This window comes from Drosophila subpulchrella, chromosome 2R, assembly GCF_014743375.2.
Source record: "Drosophila subpulchrella strain 33 F10 #4 breed RU33 chromosome 2R, RU_Dsub_v1.1 Primary Assembly, whole genome shotgun sequence".
Classification (NCBI taxonomy): Eukaryota; Metazoa; Arthropoda; class Insecta; order Diptera; family Drosophilidae; genus Drosophila; species Drosophila subpulchrella.
This window is the reverse complement of record NC_050611.1, coordinates 15,226,058-15,246,966: the sequence shown is the minus strand read 5'-3', so window position 1 is coordinate 15,246,966 and position 20,909 is coordinate 15,226,058. Positions and strand designations below refer to the sequence as shown.

The 20,909-nt window shown below is 40.2% G+C and overlaps 1 protein-coding gene across 22 annotated transcripts in view; it reads right to left on the bottom strand.

The window, feature by feature from the left end:
• Positions 1–598: 598 nt before the first annotated feature.
• LOC119549532 (heterogeneous nuclear ribonucleoprotein L) overlaps positions 599–20,909 on the bottom strand; it is a 116,195-nt gene continuing 95,884 nt past the window's right edge. For 19 of the 22 annotated variants that reach the window (XM_037857662.1, XM_037857660.1, XM_037857664.1 and 16 more), the window contains 5 exons: positions 16,054–16,235; positions 15,780–15,872; positions 9,336–9,611; positions 9,071–9,275; positions 7,460–7,596 (listed from right to left, as the gene is read on the bottom strand). In XM_037857662.1, coding sequence (XP_037713590.1) covers positions 7,460–7,596; positions 9,071–9,275; positions 9,336–9,611; positions 15,780–15,872; positions 16,054–16,235 — 893 coding nt within the window. Of the gene's footprint in view, positions 7,597–9,070; positions 9,276–9,335; positions 9,612–15,779; positions 15,873–16,053; positions 16,236–20,909 lie in introns of all 22 variants that reach the window. The other 3 variants (XM_037857657.1, XM_037857658.1, XM_037857666.1) reach the window with 3 other exon arrangements.

Here is a 20,909-nt window from a genome sequence, read left to right as displayed (position 1 = left end):
GCTGTACTTGTTGTAATGTTGTTGTTGCTAACTGCAAATATGACAAAGGTATAGGTGAGTAAGGTGAGTTGAAATTGGATACACAGAAAGAAAAAAGTGATTTTTAAGATCATTGTTTGATAGAAAAAAGATACTTTTGTTTTGCAAAAACCATTAATTTTAATGGTGGATGGCCTTGAAATTTTAGACAACTATTGATCTTTGCCATATCTCATTTTTCTCTCTGTGTAGAAGTTGTACTACTGCGGGACTAATTGTTCTTAAATAAAACAAAGTTTTCATTCGAGTTTCTTTTGTGTATAAGTTTAAGTTTTTCATTTATTTGTTTTTCGTTTTCGTTTTTGGGTTTCTGGTTTAAGATCAAAGAATTGTATTTATGTACTGTTTGTTTTTGTCGTGGATTTGTTGAAGTGGCTTGTAATGTTTGAATTTTTTTTTTTTTGGGTTTTTGTTATTTTCCGCTGTGTTTTTGCTTGCCGCAACGCTTGGCTTAAAAATAAATAAGTTTCAATGATGGTTTACAATTTTTGTTTGTTCATTGGTTTTCTTTGCATTTGCACTACAGCGATTTCATAATTTGCTTATTCTCTGCTTTTTCTGATGCTAACAACATTTAATAAATAGTAGTTTTGAATAGTTTCTAATAATTTGTTTCGTGTGTGTCCATTACTTGTGTGTGTGTGTGAGTGGTTTCGACTGTTTTTTTTTTTGGTTTTTTTTTTCTATTTCCTGTTATCGCAAATTTGCTGTGCAGTACATGATATTTTTACTTTTGTTGTTTGCGGTTTGTTAATGCGTTTGCCTCGCCTGATAAGATTGATGTGTGTATGTATATATATATATATAGATATAAACGTATATATGTATATATATGTATGTATGACTGGTTATGGCTGATTATGTCTGTGTGCCTGTGTGTAAATGCGACGCAGAATTGTTTCAAAAATTAGTTCGTACATAGTCAAAAATCGGTTATCAAAAGGATTTTGCTGTGATTATGTTGCATTCCATAGGCTAATACATATGTAGGTATTATGTATGCGTTTATGTACGAGTGTTAATGTATGTTATAAGTGTACTTAGTATATAATTATGTAATGTGTGTGTGTTTTTTTTTGTTGTTTACTTTTGTCAGTGTGTATGTATGCCAGAGTAGTGTGTCTCGGTTGCCACATTACTAGCCTACTACACTTATTAGCATATTACGAACGACTATTAACGACTCTTCAACTAAACACTCAGAAAGTTCGATTTAAATTTGTCTCTATTCGGTATTTGATCTCCTTTCTCTTCAGCCATCTGGCAACCCCACAAAAGTATGCTACATCCCGCAGCGCACTTTAATCTACAGTCGCGTCCCAGTAAAAAATAAATATAAGACCCGCTGCACGAACGCAATGAAACTCGTAACTCGAAACCCGAAGCTCGAGGCGGAAACGGCGAAATTGGCTTGTCCATGCTTTAATTATTAAATTTAGTTAATGAGATTGTATTTATTCGGTGGATTAGTTTAACAAGTGTATGTGTGTGGTGTCAAATTCAGTACCCATTTCCGCCACACAGCAAACCCTAAATTAAAGTATGAACTAACTAAACTAAACTAAACTAAACCGATCAACGAAAATTCAACTAAATTGCATATTAACATAGCTATTATTATTAGATGAGGGTGTGGGTAGAGATGAGGGCGTGTGTGTGTGTGTGTGTGTTAACCGAACACAAGTCAAATTATATTGCACAACTGCCCTGCGGTTTGGCTCTAAGTGAGAGTGTGTGTGTGTGCGTTTCCGGTAGTCTGTCTACTGTCTTTGTGTGTGTGTGTGATGGCTTACAACCGGTCGGTTATTGTTATATAGTTATAGGGAATCGTCATGGTCGCCTCATTGGAGTGCTGATACACTGCAGGTCCTGCGCGGAGTTCACATAGATAGATGCATATCCTCCGGCAGGCCTGCTGCATTCGAACTGAGCACCAGCACACATACACCGACTAATTGCAGCCCGAAAGTATGCAATTGTTCCGGGCAGGCCAGCCCGCTCGCAGATGGGAGCTTTAAATTGCTAATAAATTATTCGGGTCCCAGCCGGGCGGTAGAGCCCCCATGGGCCTAGGGTTCTTGAGCGGACCTGCGGGTGGGTATGTCTGTATGTTTGGGTTCACTCATGCTGCTTGTCAGGGGAACTAAATAATGTCTGCTAAATACCAGGCCTAATTCACTAATACTCGTCGTTCGTGGGGAGAAATGATTTCGAATCGAATTTCGTTTCTTGCAGATTCGTTTACTTTGCGTTGTGGCTTACTTGTTGTTTTTTTGTTTTGTTTTTTTTTACATACTTGCACACTAAGACATTAAGGTATGCGTGTGTGTGTGTGTGTGTGTTTAATAAGGAATCGTCAATATATATTTATATACGTTTCTAATACATAATAGACATCTATTGGAAATTCAAACGTGCTAGCATTTGCTTAAGTTAAAATTACTCATATTATTTGATTTGTATTAGATTTTTTTTCAAAATTATCACCAGTAATTACGCGTACGACTACACTATGCAGTTGTCCGTTTGCCCTTTAAAACTTGCCTTCGTCCTTTGTCTGTCTGTGTCTCCTGTTTGTCTGTCTGTGTCTGTATCTGTATCTGTGTCTCTTGTGTAGTGGGTGGTGTAATTTGTGGTGTAATTATGTAAGTATTCGCTTCTCATACATGTAATTGCATTACTAATAACGCCAAAGTAACTTCTTTGTTAATATTTGCGCTTGATTTTTCGCTTCTTCGTTTAAGATTTGCTTGGTTTAAGATTTTCTTGCTTTTAAAATTGACTCGCGCTGCCTCCTCTTCTTATTAAAAACTATATTCGAATGTATATATGTGGATGTGGTGTCGTATTACTATGTATGTTATGACCTCTGATATATATATATATATATATATTTATATATAAATATTTATGTATATAAGTATTTGTATGTGTGTATGTAAGTATAAACTATAAGCCTATAAGAATATAGTTGTAGTTGTTCATCTTTTATTTATTCGTTTTTCATAGGTTTCTTTATCCTTTAGTTTTTATTCTTTGTTCTCATTATGCACATGCATTCTAGATTATTATGAATTCGTTTCGGTGTACAAAGTTCTTGTTTTGTTTAGTGTTTCTCATTTGCCTCTCGGGGTATCGTATCGTATGAACTAAGGAACAGAAAACGATAGTAGCAAACAAAAGCTCTCACAGGATCGTAGATGTTTAGCAAATTGAATGCAGCATGTTGAAGCGGCACAGAAGTAAAATAGGTCGAAAAGCGCAAAAACCGAAGACGGAAACGTGCTGGTGTCGCTAAAAACCCTTGCTCCAAAATGTTTGCAATATAAAGCTCAGTGAAAGACACTTCAGAAACTCAAGAGCATTGCTCTACTGTTTCTCCCTCTTTAAAGTAGTAATGTACCCAGTTTTCAACTCGTGTGTGGTGTCAGTGTTGCTGTTGTTGCTGTTTCATAATTGGACGGTTTCACAAATTTTAATAATTTCATTTTGTTTTTATTCTTGGTGGTTGTCAATTCAGTATTGAATAAACTGGTCCATTTTGTGTAGTTTGGTGTCATTAGGCGAATTGTCTAACAAACTAAGACGAATTTATTGAAAATACACTGAAGAAATGTGGACCTGCCATCAGAAAAAATGGCACTCCGAACTGACCAATTTTCGATTGGGTGGACAAGTTCAAGAAAATTGTGAGTTGTTACTTATAAACAGCACCTACCTTGTACCCCATGAGCATTTTCGGGAGTTGAAAACTACGAGGCAATTGCAAACGTAATTTAAATGAACTCATAATAAAGAAATCGCTACATAAAATTACATGCAAAAGCCAGCGGTTTGGGAAGGCCTTCATAACAAGTTCTTGTCGTTGACAACCTTTAAATGATCTTGTTTCAATTCAACAAAATTGTTTAACGAAATTTGACTAATTTTTCTTTTATTTAATTTCGAATGCTTTTAAAGTATATTTAAATAATTGCTACTAGAAGATTATTCTCTTGCTAAATTTCGTTTTTGGGAACATAAGCGCAAATAAACATAAACAATTTTCCTAGTTTTCAAATTTTTTAAAATTGTGTTTTAAATAATACTTTAAAGTAATTACTTATTACAAATTATGCCTTAAATCTATTTCTTGGGTTTTTAATTTTTGTTTGCTCTATTTGCTTACATACAATTCTTATTGGCGTTTTCGTAGAAGATTGTAAGGATTATGTCTGTTCGCAGTCTTGCTGCTTATTGAAAAGTGCTCCAGGTCTATATATTTGTTTTTACATTAATAATGCCTAAGTTGTATAATTTCAAAACATAGGCCCTTAAATTTGAATGCTTCAAAATTTTGATATGTTCAAAATTCAGGATAACACTAGATATTATTTGGCATATAATTTAGTTAGGTTCACTTTTCATTAGTCGCTGTTCTCAATGCCCGTAAATGAAAATAAAAGGATGTGCGTTATAGGATGCCTTTTAACTATGCTTTAAATGCTTTGCGAGTTTTCTATAGTTTAAAAGCAAATTATTTGTCATGTTTCAATTCCTATTAGAATATACAAAAACCTGACATTGATAATGGGGTGGTGGTCAAAATAAAAATGCAATTGCCAGATACTTTTACATATATATTTATATCAAAATATGAGCGCGCATGTTACAAACTCTGGGCTTAAAAAATACGCTTTAAAAAATAACAACAAAATTTAAATATTAAATAAAACAAATCATATAAATACACGCATAAATATATTTATGATTTTATACATTTAACTGGCATTGTCGTGCTTCCTTTGAGGTAAAGTTCCAAACGATTCCACCAGCTAAATATACAAATATAGGTATATTTATTTGTCTCTAGTTTTACTCATATAAAATTAAAGATAAGAAAATAAACACAAATAAAATTGTGTTAAATGTCAAATAGAACTATTAACAATAAAAATTCCAGATTACAATTTGTATATTCGTAAATTAAATAGCTACCAAGTTTGTTTATTATTTTATATTATATATTATTGTATTATAGTAGTTTGTTTATTGATCCGATTACGATCTAATTAGGAGCTTCAAGATCGTTGTTGCTTTATGTTCTTAAAAATTAATATTTATCAATTAATTTTTAACGAGATTGTTTGCTTTTTTATAATTAATTCCCGTTTGTCATTAAATCATGTTAATTATATAAATTAAGTACAATAATACTTAATTTTTAGAAAAATATTTTACAATTAAGGATTAAAAAACAATTTACATAATAACTAAGACTGTAAAGACACTTGAAATAATTACACGAACTAGTTATCGAAATGAGAAAATTGCAATAAATAAAATAGAACAAACGAAGTCTCGTTTAAAGCCCAAATTGCACATAGTATTATTGATAGTTATATGAATGAAATGATCTACATGAAAGCCCAACAAACATGTCAGGCGGTGAACTACGAAAAGTATGAAGAAAATTCGTTTAGCGGCCCTAGCATTATGTATTTGTGTATTCGTTGATTTGCATTAAAAACAAATGTAGTGTATAGAACAACGCCCTGTGGGTGGGCAGTTATGAGTTCGGATCTCTTTGGGTCTCAAACTGCCGACCGCAAGAGCTTGAAAATAAAACTAAACAACTCAAGTGAACTCATAGATTATCGTTACATTACATTATTATGTTGCATCTTTTATGTGTAATTTTGTTTATATTATAGGTAATCTAACATACGCCTTTGATATGGTGTTGTTGCTGTTGCTTTATTGCTGATATCGTTAATTCTTTTGTTTTCGTCTACTTTTATTCGCATTTGCAATACGCCCTCACCCATCTTTAGTAGTAGCTTTGCTTTGCTAACTTCACTTGGAGTTCTGAAATGTTTGGCTCTGTCTTCTAATTTTAAAACGCCTCAAAAATATGTTGTTTTGTTGTATGTCTGCTGTCTGCATGTCTGAACGATGCTGCTTCTTAACTATGCTAGATGCTCTTTTCGATTTGCACTTAACTAAATTTTCTTGTAGGTTTAATCTTTTTTTTTTCTTAGCTTGTGTTTTTTTTTTTTGTATTCTTTTGTTTTGTTTTAGTTATTTTGCTTTTTACATTTAGTGTAAATTAAAATTAAATTTAATGTAAATACAAATACATCTCATACATATAAATTTATGCCTTTTTCAACTTTGTAAATTAAGCACAAAAGTTATGTTTACCTTCTTGTCTTTTTCTTGTTTTGTTAATAGTAAAAACATTGGCTTGTGCAAGTTTTTCCTTCCTCTTCATGCTTAATATTCGATAAAGTAAGAAATTTAAAATCAACTGCCATACAAATGCTGCGGTGGTCGGTGCAGCAGTTCGCAGAGCTTGTTTTTGCATAACTAAAATTAATAAATTTCATTTAAAATTGCTAAATTTTTGGTTTTAATTTACACAAATATTATCCGTTCAATAAATATTTTTTGTTAAGACTTTTTCTCACGCCCGAATACTTGTCGAAATATTGTCCAAAGAAATGTTTCTTTTTCGTAACCGATCGAGAAATCATATTACATTAACTATACAGAAGTCTGCCGTGGGAACGAGGAGGGGGGTGCGGGGAAACCGGGGTCGGAGGTCAGAGTGGAAGGTGCAAGTGTTTGGGCGGGGGGGGAAGAGCGGAGCGGGGGCAGGGAATTTCTTTAGTTACTTTAACATTTTTTTTTCGTTTTGAATTACATTATTTATTTTTGGTTTAGTTTGTTTGTCGTTTTTTATCAATTAAACATTACATAGTTTACAATTGGTTGGAGTTGATTCCATTTTTCTTGCTGTTGTGTGAGAAAGTCCTAATGCTTCATCGTAACAATAATAACAATTCAAATTTTTTATGTATTATTTTGCTTGTTTTGTTGCTGCCACGCAAACGCATGTAATGTAATGTAAAGTGCATCAAGTGTTCATTCGGTGTGGCTTTTGAACGAGGCCATATCGTACATAGGCTGTCATATTAATTAGCTGAATTTGATATACGGTGAATTCAGTAAATCTATGCAAATGGCTCGTAGAAAAGTTACATGCGTTTGCGCCTAATTGAATTAATGGTAGAGTTGGTTTTCTTTGCTTGTATCTTTTTGTTATTTGTTGTTTGAAGTTGATCTCGCAATCAATTTGTTTGAAATTCTTCAGTTGTTTGTTCGCAGCATTCGCCGCCCGCCAGTCATATTTATCGAATGTGTAAGCCCTCATCAGAATTGTCGATCTGTTGTTGTTCTTGTTGTTGAAGTTGAAGTTGAAGCTGCAGCTGTTGCATTTGCAGTTGCAGTTGCTGCTGCAGTTACAGTTGATGCTGCTTCTGTAGTTGTTGTCTTTTGGCTGTTGTCTACGACCAATTCCCCTCCTTCAGTATAGTTTTGTATTGTGTTCTAGTTAAGCCGGTTGTTGTTTGCTTGCTTACACAATCGTAATCAAATCTCAATTGTAGATGTCCACCTTGGTATCGACCTCGTTCTCCTTCTCGATCATGCCCTCGCTGGTCGCATTGTTCCAGGCCCCATTCATGCTCTTGGACGAGGAAAAGCACAGCTTCATGATGAATGGGAACTTGGTGCCTGTTTGCGGAGAAAGGGGAGAGAGCAGGCATAAAAGATGTATAAGATGATGTGGTGCCTTGACGAAAACAATGGTTATATATTCACACACATATATATAGATATATATTCATTAAGTTATGGTGTAGTATAGTGTATAAGTGTTGTATATTCTTGAATTTAGTTTTTATTGATTTTGCAAGCGCAATCTTTGATTGTGCGAAGGTATTGGAGAGGGTGGGGGGGTTAGTTTCTAGGTTGGGTTAGAAATGAATAGAGCCCACTTTTGCCCACCAATGCATGGGAATTAAAGACCGCTGGCTGAATGGTTTCCCGCAGTTAGAAGTAATACTGCCCGTATGACGAGCAATCAAAAACCCTCGAAAGCGAGAAAACAGCATTGTGGTACACCAATGCCTATGCATATCCCATGGAGGGTGAAAAGAGCCATATATTTGCTTTCAGCATAATTCTGCATTCGGCATGCACTTGCCTTTGCATTTGCATTTCCATTTGCGCCGGGGCATGGGTCATGCCTGCCGTGTGCGATTGTGTTTGCTTTCCTTACACTTTTAATTACTATTTACCATGCACTCGAGCCGCCCTCCGAGCAGCATCACAAATGCGCCATCGACAAATAATCAAATCGAGGATATCGACAATTTATGCATGAGCATTGAACAGTTCTGTTGGTGGCCACTTTCCTAATCGATTTCAATCCTTTTCCCCTCCTTTTTAAAGGTGTGTCGAAAGTCCGGGAACATTTCGGAGCAAAATGCAATGCTAAACATTCTGGATGTCAAATGAATATTGGCCATGTAAACAAGCTCATAAAACCCTAGGAATTTGCGGAATGGTAATTTGTTCTCGGGTCGACCTGCTGGTGGTGAAATATTTATGCGAAAAGTTTATATCGGTCGTCAGGCCATTTGTAACCGAGCCGCGAGTGCCGAGACTAATTGTTGGCAAAGCGCTGCAAGCGGTGGGTGTTGAGCCCGGACCCCTTTTATGAATAACTGCAAACTGAAATTGTTTATCTTAATTACCAAATTAAAATTTTCATCGCAGCCAGCGACGTTACTGAAAAGTTTGTTGGCCCAAAACAACCAACTGAAGAAACATGAAAGGTTAAAGTTCGCATTGGGGGCAAAGTAGGCGGTGGTGGTGGTATGTAGATGGTTTTTGGTGGGGATTGTGGTGAATGGGCGGGGTGTGATTTTGATGTGCGGTTGCTGCTGCACAACACCAAAAGTCCAAAGGCCATGCAGAAAAGCTGCCGAAACTTTTGACTGTCGTTCAGCCAGGAGTTTTTTTTGGGTAGGTCTCGAGTGGTACAAAGTTATGATGCCTACTTATTGGGGCGTGTTCTTGGAGGTTTTGATGAGAGACAGAGAGAGAGAGTGAGAATTTTGTGTAACTTTTTGGTTTTCGGGAGGGTGGCCACATATAGATTTGACTTTCTTTTGAATAACACTTAAACACAACACTATCTCACCTTTACCCTCAATAGGCAGATGGTTGCACTTCATGATGGCCAGCACTGCCTGCGAGATATTGGGGAACTCGATCAGTCCCGACGACGAGCGCTCGGTCTTCAAGGGGAACAGGCGCACCGAAGTGGCGGGCACATCCTTGATATTAAAGATTCCAATCAGCTGGTCCTCGGTCAGGCCGGGCGGTGTGTTGAAAAAGTGCAAAATCTAAAAAGGTTATATCAAGTTAGATACCATAAATTATGGAAAAACGATTATTTAACCCACCTTGCTCGGTGGTTGAATGCGATTCTTGCTGGCCTGGGCCGGCGATAGGAAACGATTGTTCTTGGAGCCTGTGTACTCCTTGAAGCTGGGTGTATGATCGGGCAGCAAGAACGGGTTGATCACCTCGGATAGGAAGTTCTGCTTGGAGAAAGCGATCTGTATTTTGCCACCAGTGCCCACGGGAATGTTGTTCAAGTGCTGTACGCAGCGCTCAACGGCCACCGAATCGCCCATTTGCACCATGGCGGTGCCCTCTTTGGTCTTCAAGAACTTGATCTGCAAAAGAGGAAAGGTCATAGGTTAGTCTTGTTAATTTGCCAGAATGGGTTAAGCCACACAGGGCTGCTTCCACCTGCAGTCTCAATTAAATTATCTGCCCCAACTGGCCAGCACTATGGTTAAAGACCCCCCCATCCCCGGATTCCCACCGCATATGTTCCCCTGCTTAAGGACGCCCCTGGCTGATTGAATTCTCTTGTCGCTGTCATCTCTCGCACTTAACCCAATCTGTCACATGGGAGGTGCACAGAGCAGAGTTCTACATTCTCATTGAATTCAATTTAAAATTTCCTTCAAACGCAATTATATAACAGAATGGCGTCCTTAATTCTCCATTCATTGTGTGTGTTGTGTGTGTTTCTGCCGTGTGAGTATACTCATACGAGCAGGCACTCCCACAATGGTTATGGCCAGGACCCTCCTCCCTTCTTATTGGGTCATCAAAGTCAGTCGTGTACGTGCCCAATAGCCAAAAATAGCCGAAAATATTATCATTGCTTGTGATTTTCACTTGACAAATATTCGATATGTCATTTGACACTGCCTTGTATTATTATGGTTATAGAACATTGTAAGTGCTGAAATGGCTAAAAAGTTGCAGCTGAGTTTAATTGGACTGGAAGAGATAAGGAAAAGAAAAAAATATTTTTTTAAAAAGATTTATGATCGATTTTTTATCTACTTTCCATTTTAGTCATAACTAAACTATAATATTCCAAGAAAAAAAATCTGGAAATCCTTCACACCTCGCTGAAAGCCATTTGTTGCGTTATAAAAGCAATTGACCATTATAATTTCCCAAGCAATAATTACAAAACGAGCCCAGAGAAAGTGAAAATCAATGGAAATGCTGGCTCGGCTTGGATAATTCCTTCGTTCATTCACTCGCTCGCTCGCTCGGTTGGTTGGCTGACTGGCTGCATTGGCAAATCAATTTGCTGGCCGCCGCCAGGCATTGAACTCGGTCGAAAGGGGGAGCTGGTTTTGGCCAGAGCCGAAACGAGTTTTCGCAATCGACTCCGTTGGCCAGCGAAATAGAGAAGCGGACCCAGCACCTGTCCAAATTGGACGACGGGCGCTGCAATTTTGTTTTCCAAATGCCTTAATTTGGCGTATTGATGTCAGCTTTTTTTTTCTCTGCACGCAGCGAGCTTGGCATTTAGTAAATTTAATGCCAATTTGATTTATTTTCCACTCGATTTGTGTGTGTGTGACTGCAGTTTTGGGGTCGACCGAATTTAATTATGACTGCAGGCACTTGGCCGGGCTAATTGCCAGTTGGAGGCCATTTTGAACTAGTGTAAAAACGACTAGAAGTCCAAAAAATCAATAAACTTTTCCGCGGCTTTGCTGCGCAAATTATAAGCTCATTTGATAAATTATTCAATTATTAAATATCACCCATGTCCTTTGCCAACCCAATTATAATATAATGAACTGCAAACATTTCAGAATAAACAAAGGCAACTGCAAGTGGGGAGTGGGGATTGCGGTACGTTTGCAAATGGGGCAAACAATTTGCTTATAATTAAACCAATCCCCCGACACATCCGCATGCAACTACCAAGCCATGGAGTGTATCTAAAGTGGGCCGCAATCAAAACGAATACGCCTGAATGGAGTAGAAATGGTATGGCAAAGTGTGGGATCCATTGGGGATGGGGGGGGGATGGCTGGGGAGAAAAGTAAATAAAAACTAAATGGGGCTTATCGAATACGAAACCGAACCAAAACGAAATCATAAAAATAAAACAATGTATAAAAATAAATATAGACCATAAATCAGTCAAGCAGAAAGCGTACAGATAGCCCCCCTCCACCTCTCTGCTGGATTCCCCAGAAACAAAAGGATAATGAAATCCCAAACATGCAAACATAGGGTTTATATATAATATAGATATATAATATACATGTACGAAATAGAACCGCGTGCCAGCAGGACTCTCTGGCCAAATCAAAGAGCGCTTCATGGCTGGATGGTCACTGCTGCTGGTCAACAGCCGCAGCCGCAGCAGCGCCAAACATTCGGTGCGTGTCTAATGAGCTGTGCTGTACTTCATCCCCCCACCAAACCCTCTCCACGTCCCTGGCTGCCATTTTCCACCCCATGACCCCTGGTGCGCCGCCACTGCGTTAATTAAAATGCGACCCCCGCGCCCGAGATCGCTTTGTTGTGCAATGTGGCATGGTGTCTGCTCTGCCATTTGATTTAATTGCTCACGCGCAGCTCGAGATAGCAGCATTGGCTGACCTATGACCCCCCCTTAAAACCAGTCCTTCAAACCTGGATACACAATGGGTCGGTATCCCCCCTCCCCCTATCCACATTGTATCCAAATGTTTTTTTAATGCGTATTTAATTGAGTGCGTGTATTTGGTTGGCCCTTTAAAGACATTTGACTTTTCCCCGGAAAACCTTTGCCCTGTCAGCACAGCTTGTCGCTAGAAGTCCCTTGAGTCGACCCCCTCCTCTCCCATCTCATTTTTGTCATGCCATTTAACCTGAAAATCAATTTGTTGATGACTTCATCGCCCGGTCCCAGAAATAATTAACCAGATTGCTTCGTTGGGGCGGAAGGAAACTGCTTGGCAATATTTTCTTTGGGTGCGGGGAAAGTGGAAATTACAAATCGCAAAATGCAAACACAATTCAGGGCAGTTCCCCTGGGTCCACCTACTTTTGCCATCCCAACATATTTGACAGCTTTACCAGTCAATATCGACAGATGAAACTTTGAGCAACACATTTTTCGGCAGGTTAATCAAATTCCTTACAGCAGAATGTTTATGCTAAACCCTATTAGGATCGGCTTATTGAAATCTAAAACGATGTATATCCGTTCGTTCGCTTCCAAAGGATAAGGGCATCCTGGCTTCGTTTATCCATAATTTAGGGATGACACGATCCCGAATGCTTCCCCCCTGGGAATCCCATTAACACCCACATATGGTGTGGGATGAAAAGCAGAGGCGTGGGGCTTCAAGGAAACTCAGGCGGCAACGGCACTTTGATTGAGTGGCCATCAATTTCTCATTCGCAATTCAAACATGTCGGCCCATAAACTCGCAGATACATCCAAACAGACCCCGTCGATACACACACACATGCCCATCGACTTTATAATGAGGCAACAGCCCTGGCTTTTCACTCTTGTGAACTCAGTTGCATAGCGACAGGCGCAGCGAACCGAGCATTTTGCGATGTGAGGGAAAAACCTCGGCCTGAAGCCGAGAGTTGGGCTAAAAAGCGAGTGGGTGGCCAAGAGCAGAGGGCCAGAATGGAGAAATGTATGCTTGCGGCTTAGCCGACCAGTGAATAATGTTTTCGCATAATCATTTTTAATGGCTAATGAGTAGTTTCCGTCTCGGACAGGAAGTTGGCAATAAATTTGGCCCTATGCACATCCACTCTCCTCGAACCGCTGCAAGTGTCAGAGAAAGAAACTGAACTAAATGGCCGCGCCTTGAATTATCGCGGCCCACCCACGAAAGTAATGGGCTAAAGGAGGGGTTCTTCTAGGACCTGTGGGTGTATTGCTGGGCATAAAGTAAAGTAAAGCAAAGGTCAGTTAAATTATCGGCTAATGGAGGCCAGTTGGTGAATGCAAAAAATGAAAAACAAATTAAAGTGGAAGTGCTGTGATGGGTATCGATTTATATTTGTTTGTTAGGGTCTTGGGGAATATTCCTCTTTCCTTCTTTACTTGGATTGCATTTTGATTTTAGACTAGCAGACGGGATTATTTAACGGGATTTAAAGTCCTGGCATTTTAAACATGATTAAATATTTAAGTTTATAGAATTTGGTTAGGCTGTACACCGTTTTTTTTTTTAAATAAATGGAGTCAGTTTGTCAAAAACAAGTAAGTATCCAATGCATTAATATAATAATTTAATTAGGATAAGCTTGAGTTATGGAAATGTGGCTATTTTAAATTTACCAAATGCTGTTATTGTATCTCTAAGTAATTAATTATACCACATGGTTCTATGGTACCTTTAAGTAGGAATGTTAAGCTGTAGGATATTTTTCCCAATAATTTGCAATGACCTTCTAATTTTAGTCTGGACAGCCATAAATCAGGGTTTTAATAGAAGATGGAATTTTATCAAGGCTTAAAAAATTCTTGTTTAAAAAAAAGAAATCATTAAAAGAAATCTAGCAACAGAAGATGGAACTTAATCAAGGCTTTAAAAAATTCTTGTTTTAAGAATAAACCCTTTTGGTTTAAGTTTATACCAAGTACCCATTAAAAGAAATCTAGCAAAACCAGCGTTTCGCACTACAAAATCATGGTTTTCCATATAAGTGATATTGTATGAGGACGCTTTCGCTTAGTATACGACACAGTGAAATTCCTTAACGATATAACTCCTTTGAAGGATTGAATAACCCCTGGCTCCCAGCTACTTCAGGGTGCAGCGAAAGTGGTTCTTGTGGTCTCCCCCGGTCGCCTTGACTCGCTTTATCGCAGACATAAACTAAACAAAACATGTGGGGGTGCTTGAAGGGAGTAAAGGAAGCGATCCCCCGTTGTCCTTGGCGAGCGCAATTGTCAAAGGACACACCACACATACACTCACACATGAGGGGCGGAATCATAGTAGCAATAAAGTGAAAGCTCTGGCACACGCCAAAGAAGTTTTTAGCATTTGACTTTGATGTTGGTGGCTTTCCCCCACAAGCTCATTGTTCACCGGGGCAATAGTAAGTGGGTGGTGGTTTAGATAGCTGAGGCGTTTTCATTTTCTGTGGCTGCACTAAATGCTCCCCAAGCGGGCTTTTCCTTTTCGCCCCGGCGACGACTAACAATGAGCACATTCCCAATTGCCATTCACCAAACCTTTTTAATGGATTCTTTTTTGGTCGTCATCGTGTTTTGATTTACAAGCGACTTGCCATTGTCGAAGGAGGTGGGAGTATGGGGGGGTTGGCTTAGGTTGGTGTTTAGGTTGGCCAACGACCACGCCCCCACACAGATAAAGCTGATGACGCTGCACTGATTGCTGTCCCGAGGCGCTTGGAGCACCGACTGGCCCACACATGGCGAGGATATTAATCTAAAACGCTTTATCTAAATGTGTTTTGAGGTTCCAACTGGCCTACTACATACAGCCGTAGGTTCTGCTGGTCGTCTTCGCTGTGTCCTGGCCTCGTCCTTTTATTGCCTTTCGTTTTATTTGCACATTTACAAATGGCACACAGACACAGTGTTCTTGCGGTTGACTTTCCCATTCAAAAACACCTTTTTTTCCCTTTAGCCGATATTTCGCCGCAAAGTGCTGACGACCAAAAGCAAGGCGGCGGCAATGAAATGCGTATTTTCCTCCTCTTCTTTTTGTCAGCTTTTTGGCTAAGTGCAAGTTGAGGATATTTCTTTCCTCGCCTTCTTTTACAATCGAAAAGGTCATGAGCAAAGGGTTAGGGCAGATGATAGGGAGAAGATCCCTGAAGTGCTGGTGCTAAACGAACATTTGAGTGTGCTTTAACATTAGTTTGTTTAAAAACCAGGAGGTTAAGTAAGAACATCTCATATTTGTTAAGAAAATGCGAAGGAGATTAATAGATCACAAGAACTCTAAATAAAATCCTAATGGTTGTGCTAACAAGTTATCCCTACAAATTATTATGATGATCATTTTGATCAACTAACATTTATTTTACTTATATATATATTTATATTTATTCTATCTTGATAAGTTACAGCGTATCTATTTGATATGATCACCCTCTTGAATTTTGCTCTTATTTTCTCTTTCGGAGAGTTTCGTGCATTGATTTCTCGCTCTCACCGAGTAATTTTTTGGGCTATTTCGCTCTCTCTTTTTCGATTTGATAGAATTTTCGAGAAAAATAAAACTATACTTTATATAAAAACACAAAAAAAAACTCCTAATAGTTGCGTAAAGCAGATACCTATCCTATGTACCTAACCCTTGGAAATTTCATTTTTGAAAAATTATTTCGTATGTTCCCAACTCAATAAATGAAATATTATATCACGTAAGTGCATTCTCTTTGGATATTTCCTTTTAAATAGATAGTATCAAATACTCCCAACTTAATAAATGAATTTTTCCTGATCTCCGATTCATCCGAATGAAATCAATGTGCTTATCTCTATGGTCTCCCAATTTAAATACAATTTAAATGCTCCAACTTACCCGTGCCACGTTGCCGTACAGGCACACCAAATTGAAGAGCTTATCCGTGTTGGAAGTGTCGTGGTCCAGGCCGTAGACCATCATGACGGCGCCCTGAAGGAGCAGCGGCAGGAAGATAAGGAAAAGTGGGAAAACAACAGGAGTTAATTAAAATTCTGTCTTGGATGGGGGTAGTGTGGGAAATGGGTAGGGTCTTGGTTGTCTTGGATCAGAAATTGCGGACAAATAACAATTATATTTGTGCACCGCCTCTGGAACACGGCGAAATACTCACCTGGGCCTGTCCTTGCGGTGTGAAGGCCACCGGAGCATTGCGTCCGGGCACCACGCCTGCCGGTTCCTTCATCAAACCAGTGGGATGGATGGCGGCGCCCTTCCAATTCTCGGGCGTGGTGGGATGGTATTCTGGGGCTCCGAATGGCGGGAAGGCGGCGCCGGGTCCCAATAGCGGTGGCTCTTTAAATTGACAAAGATTGTGCGATTGAGCTGGGGCAACTAGTTGTTGATGATGTGGTGGTGGTGCATGTTGTTGATGTTGTTGTTGTAGATGTTGTTGTTGGTGGTGGTGGTGGTGGTGTGCATGTTGTTGTGGTGTCGGCAGTGTTGGTACTGCATGTTTTTTGGTACATTTTTGTGTTATTCAATGCATGCAACAACAATAAGCGATAGCAAAATATATAAATGAAACGAAAAAGATAAACGGATTGGTTTTTTTTAGTGGCTTCAAATTCTTTTAAACTAAAACTTAAGGCTAGCTTAATTATTGTTGTTGCATGAGGAGGAGAAGCATGGTAACGCCGAGGTTTCAAAAATTGAAGAGCTCCCTATCTAATATGAAAATCCTAAAACCAGAAAAGGGCTAAAGGAAACCACGAAACTGGGCTCACAGACCAGGGGCGGCTATTCCAAAGGGGGTTAGTTCGGTTACGACGACGACTGGGTGATGCTGACATTTTTGGCTGCGGTTTTCGGGGAATGATACCCCTCTTTCATGCCGGCTGCGGTTTGGCATGTAAGTTAATTGAATTTTTGGCAGGCGTAGAAAAAAATGTGCAGAATATACAGACCAAATTGGTCTGTAGCCGGGGTTCTTTGGGTTTCCATTTTGTGTTTTGCTTTACAGCGGTTGCAAGCGAAAGAGTGGCTTCAAAATGGGAACCACTCGTATTGGTATTACCAACATCCCAGGCCAAAAACAATAAAAACGGAAGGCTCAGCGCACCACAGCATCGCAAATCTGCTGACGTCTTGTAATTAAAGCCAAAAACTGCCACACACTGCCAAAATGTCGCGGCAAATATGGCCAAAGACAGCATGGCAGGCATTTAATTAACTTTAAAAGTGTCGCCAGCCGGCAGACACATGCAACTTTTTCTTGTTGGCCTTGTTTAAGCCAAACACTTTAACCTAATCACTCGCAAAGTTGGCGAAGGGGGGGAAAAAGTGAGACAGCCAACAGAGTCGCGTTGGGAACTCAATTTGCATGGTGCTTGTTATGCCAAAATGGCTGCCAGAGTTGCCATTTCGGAGCTGTTTTTGTTTTGATTTGATTTAGTTGCACCACGTCGACGTCGTCGTCCTGCGAAAGCCAGCAACTGTGGCTTTGCATTGGGGAGTCGAGTGTCCAGAGAGTCGTCCTCTCGTCATGGCTGGTTTATTTTGGACTTTGGGGCTACCTGACAAAATATTTGCATATAAATCCCCACACACACACACACGGTGAGAAGTTAGAATAGCCAAAAAAGTTTGTGTATGCCAAAAAAATCTGGCATTTTTATGTTGTTTTATTCGCGGCAATGCGAGGAGGGAGTCCAATGCAAACAACACAAATTGATGCAATTTTTCAAAAGCCCTTAATCCGTTTGAATTTACGTGCGAATTTTAAAGCGTTGCCCCCGGAAAACTTGGCCTAGACACGTTTCAATTCACCAACTTTAGCCATAAGTAAATAATCCTCGACCAATGGAACTTGCGGCGGTTTGGTTAAGGAAAATGTTTGGGTTTCCCCCGCCTGCTATCCAACTAAGCCTTCGATAGCCCCTCGAGTCAATAACAATATCGCATGAACAGCCGAGACCCCGGAGCCACATAGTTATTCATTTCAAGAGCGACTGAGTGCCCGCTGTTTTTGGGCTTTAATTGAAATTCACCGCCCTGGCTGATTTGCTGCAACACGGGGCGTATGCGTGACGCCAGCCAAGCGAAATTGCCAGCCCCAGCTTCCGTTGTTTGCCCCCGAAAATCAAGTATACGCCTAGGGGTTGGGTAGGGTTTTGTGTAGGGGTGGCCGAACACCCAAGAAAAGAAATTCACGCCCCCTGGCTGGAGGAGGTTGCGTCGGAAGCGTGCCTAAAATGTTTAAGCATTCGGGGAATTGTTGCATGCAATTGCTGGAAAATGTTTCACACGCAAGGCGTCGAAAGGGGAGCCAAAGGTGGCAAACTGAGCAGGTGTAAATTTTCACCGCGCACAAATTATTTTAGATTATGTGTTTCACGCCGGCCAGGCGGAAGTTGGAGTTTAGTTTCGTTTTTAGTTGAGTTAGATGGTTTGTTTGTGCGCCAAACCGCAGTCATTTGCATACAGAAACACAGAAATGTTACCCAGTGGATTACGTATACGACACGTGTGTCGCGATTAAGTGCTTTGTTGGTTTGCAATTAGAAAACCCACACACACACGCGCGGTAGTGGACAGTAGATATTTAGAAATTTAACCAAGTATTTTAGTGAGCCCTGCAACAAAATAGAGTAGAGGATGTGCTACAAAGAAGGCACTACTTTCACCAAACCACAAAAACCAGCTGCACAGAAATCCATTAAAACTCGGCCTCAATGTGTGGGTGAAAGTGGGTGGTGAAGAACTAAACAAATAAAACTACGCATATGGCTGGAGGTGTGGATGCGGTGGTTCTACAAAGTATTTGTGCTGCAAATTGTTGCATACTTTGTGTGCGGCGTGTATTGGCACACTTTGTCAGCGGTGGATGGGGGAAATGGGAAATGGAAACTGGGAATTGGTAGCTGCGAAAGTTGGTCCAATGAACAGGGTAATAGCTGGCTGGCAAACACAGCCCTCTCTCGTTCACCTTAATTGCAATTTGCTTAAATGTATGCTACAATATTTTTCAGCTGCAGTTCCAACCCTATTTACCAGCCACCTCAGCACCGTTCGATGATTTTCAATTTGTTAGAGTCAACTTAGGAGCCCGAGACTGTACTGCTGCAAAATATGGCAAGAGTCATGACGCCGTTGTCCCGTTTATCTGGCTGCATCATGCACAACATGCCACGCCCCCCCTCTCGAATTTCCTCCCCCGTTTTTCCGACTCGTGCGCGCACTCACTTCCATCCATGTGACATTAATTTTCCCCCAAACGATGGAAGGGGTAGAGTGGAGTGGCGGGGGCTGGCTATCTGCGCTCACGTCTTGCATAAACATTTCCATAAGCAGCTTCAAAATTGAATTTGTTTTCATAAGCAAAACTATTATGTTGGCAAAGAGTTGTCCCTGTGTGTGACATGATAGCATGATAGCAGCTGAAACGATGCTGAACCCCAGCGGAGAGCTTATAAAAAATAATCATAATAGAGCGCAGAGATTGCGAGAAAACCCGGTCACACATGTAAGCTTTTCGGGCGAAACTCCAAAGCTGATTATGTGACAATGTGCCCCCTGATTGGTTTTTAATGTTCCGAAAAACTTCGCTGGCTTTAAGCCTTTAACTGAATCTAAAGGCCAGCAGCGGAAATTCCAGTGCTTATCGGGGAAAAGAAATCAAAGAGCGCAAAGACAACGACCCACAGAACCCAATGGCAATGAGCCAATTTATATGCGATACGCAATCCCCGTTTCTTCGTGGAAATTAGTCCGATAAGAAGCACCCAAAGTGGGGGAAAAGGATTGCGGATTTTTTTACGACCGCCTGGAAGCGTGGAAATAAATTTGTGCCCAACTCTCATGGGTTTAATTACGTTTACGGCGGATTTGAATAATATAAACGCATGTAATTGCCGCTTTTCCTCGTCTCCAACAACTTTTGTTTGCATACTTTCCTTCACTCCTGGCAAACAAACAGACAGACAAACAAACAAACAAACATACAGGGCAAATAAGCTGGGACAACGAGGACAACATAATTAGAAGCAGAAAACGGCATTTAAGTTGGGTGTGTACCACTGGAGCGTTAGGACCTTGCTTATGAGGATTTATAATATAATTCATAATCACACACACACGGTGGGCAGCATGTGGGTGTTTGCTTAGCAAATTGGCACGGCTTGGCCTTTAGTTTGGCCTTTGCTTTCGGTTTTGGCCAAGACCAGCGATCCTCCTCTCTTGGCTTCCCCTAATTATCGCATTGGTAAACATCGAGCGACCCCCCGATGCTTTAATGGCATGCAAACAGATGTGCAATCTGTGTCCCCACAGCCACGCCCACACACACACACACACTCACTCATCCGCCCACTTATCGGCTGGAGAGTTCTTGGCCAGCAGCTCTCGAGTTTTTAGCCCTCATCGAATTACTCAATTCGAGCTGATGCAGTTTGGCCAAGAGCAGAAAATAAATGTTAAGTGACATTTCGAGAGCAGAGAGTTCTCAATGCGATATAAGCTGGCTTGAGGAGCAACCACTACAACTTTAGTGGCCACCCTCGCCAAAGGCGCCTGGTTTGTTGTGGTTGTTGATGTATTGACTCTGTGGGTGGTGGTTGGAAAAGCGATAGCCCTCCCACTGACGATTGCATGCGACGTTTGTCGAGCGTTTTTCCACTTAATGGAGTTCACACTGTGTAAATATACGCTGCATATTTATAATATTCATACACCCCAAAAACTATCTCGAGTCTGTGGAAAAATTCTCTTTGAATTGCGCAACCATGCTCTAATAACAAACTTGGTGTGCTCGCTTTGATAAAGTTTTTCCCCACTCACTTATCGGCCGGGGGAAAAGCGAAAATCGATAGTGCCATAAAAAAAATAACAAACAATAAGGAGGAAAAAAAGAGCCAAATGGCGAACTATGGGGCAAGTGCGATGTGCAGCTGGGGGACAATTTCGATATTGTAATTTGGAAAATTGCACGGTTCTCTAAGCGAAAGATGGATAGAGGGCAAAAAGTGCAAG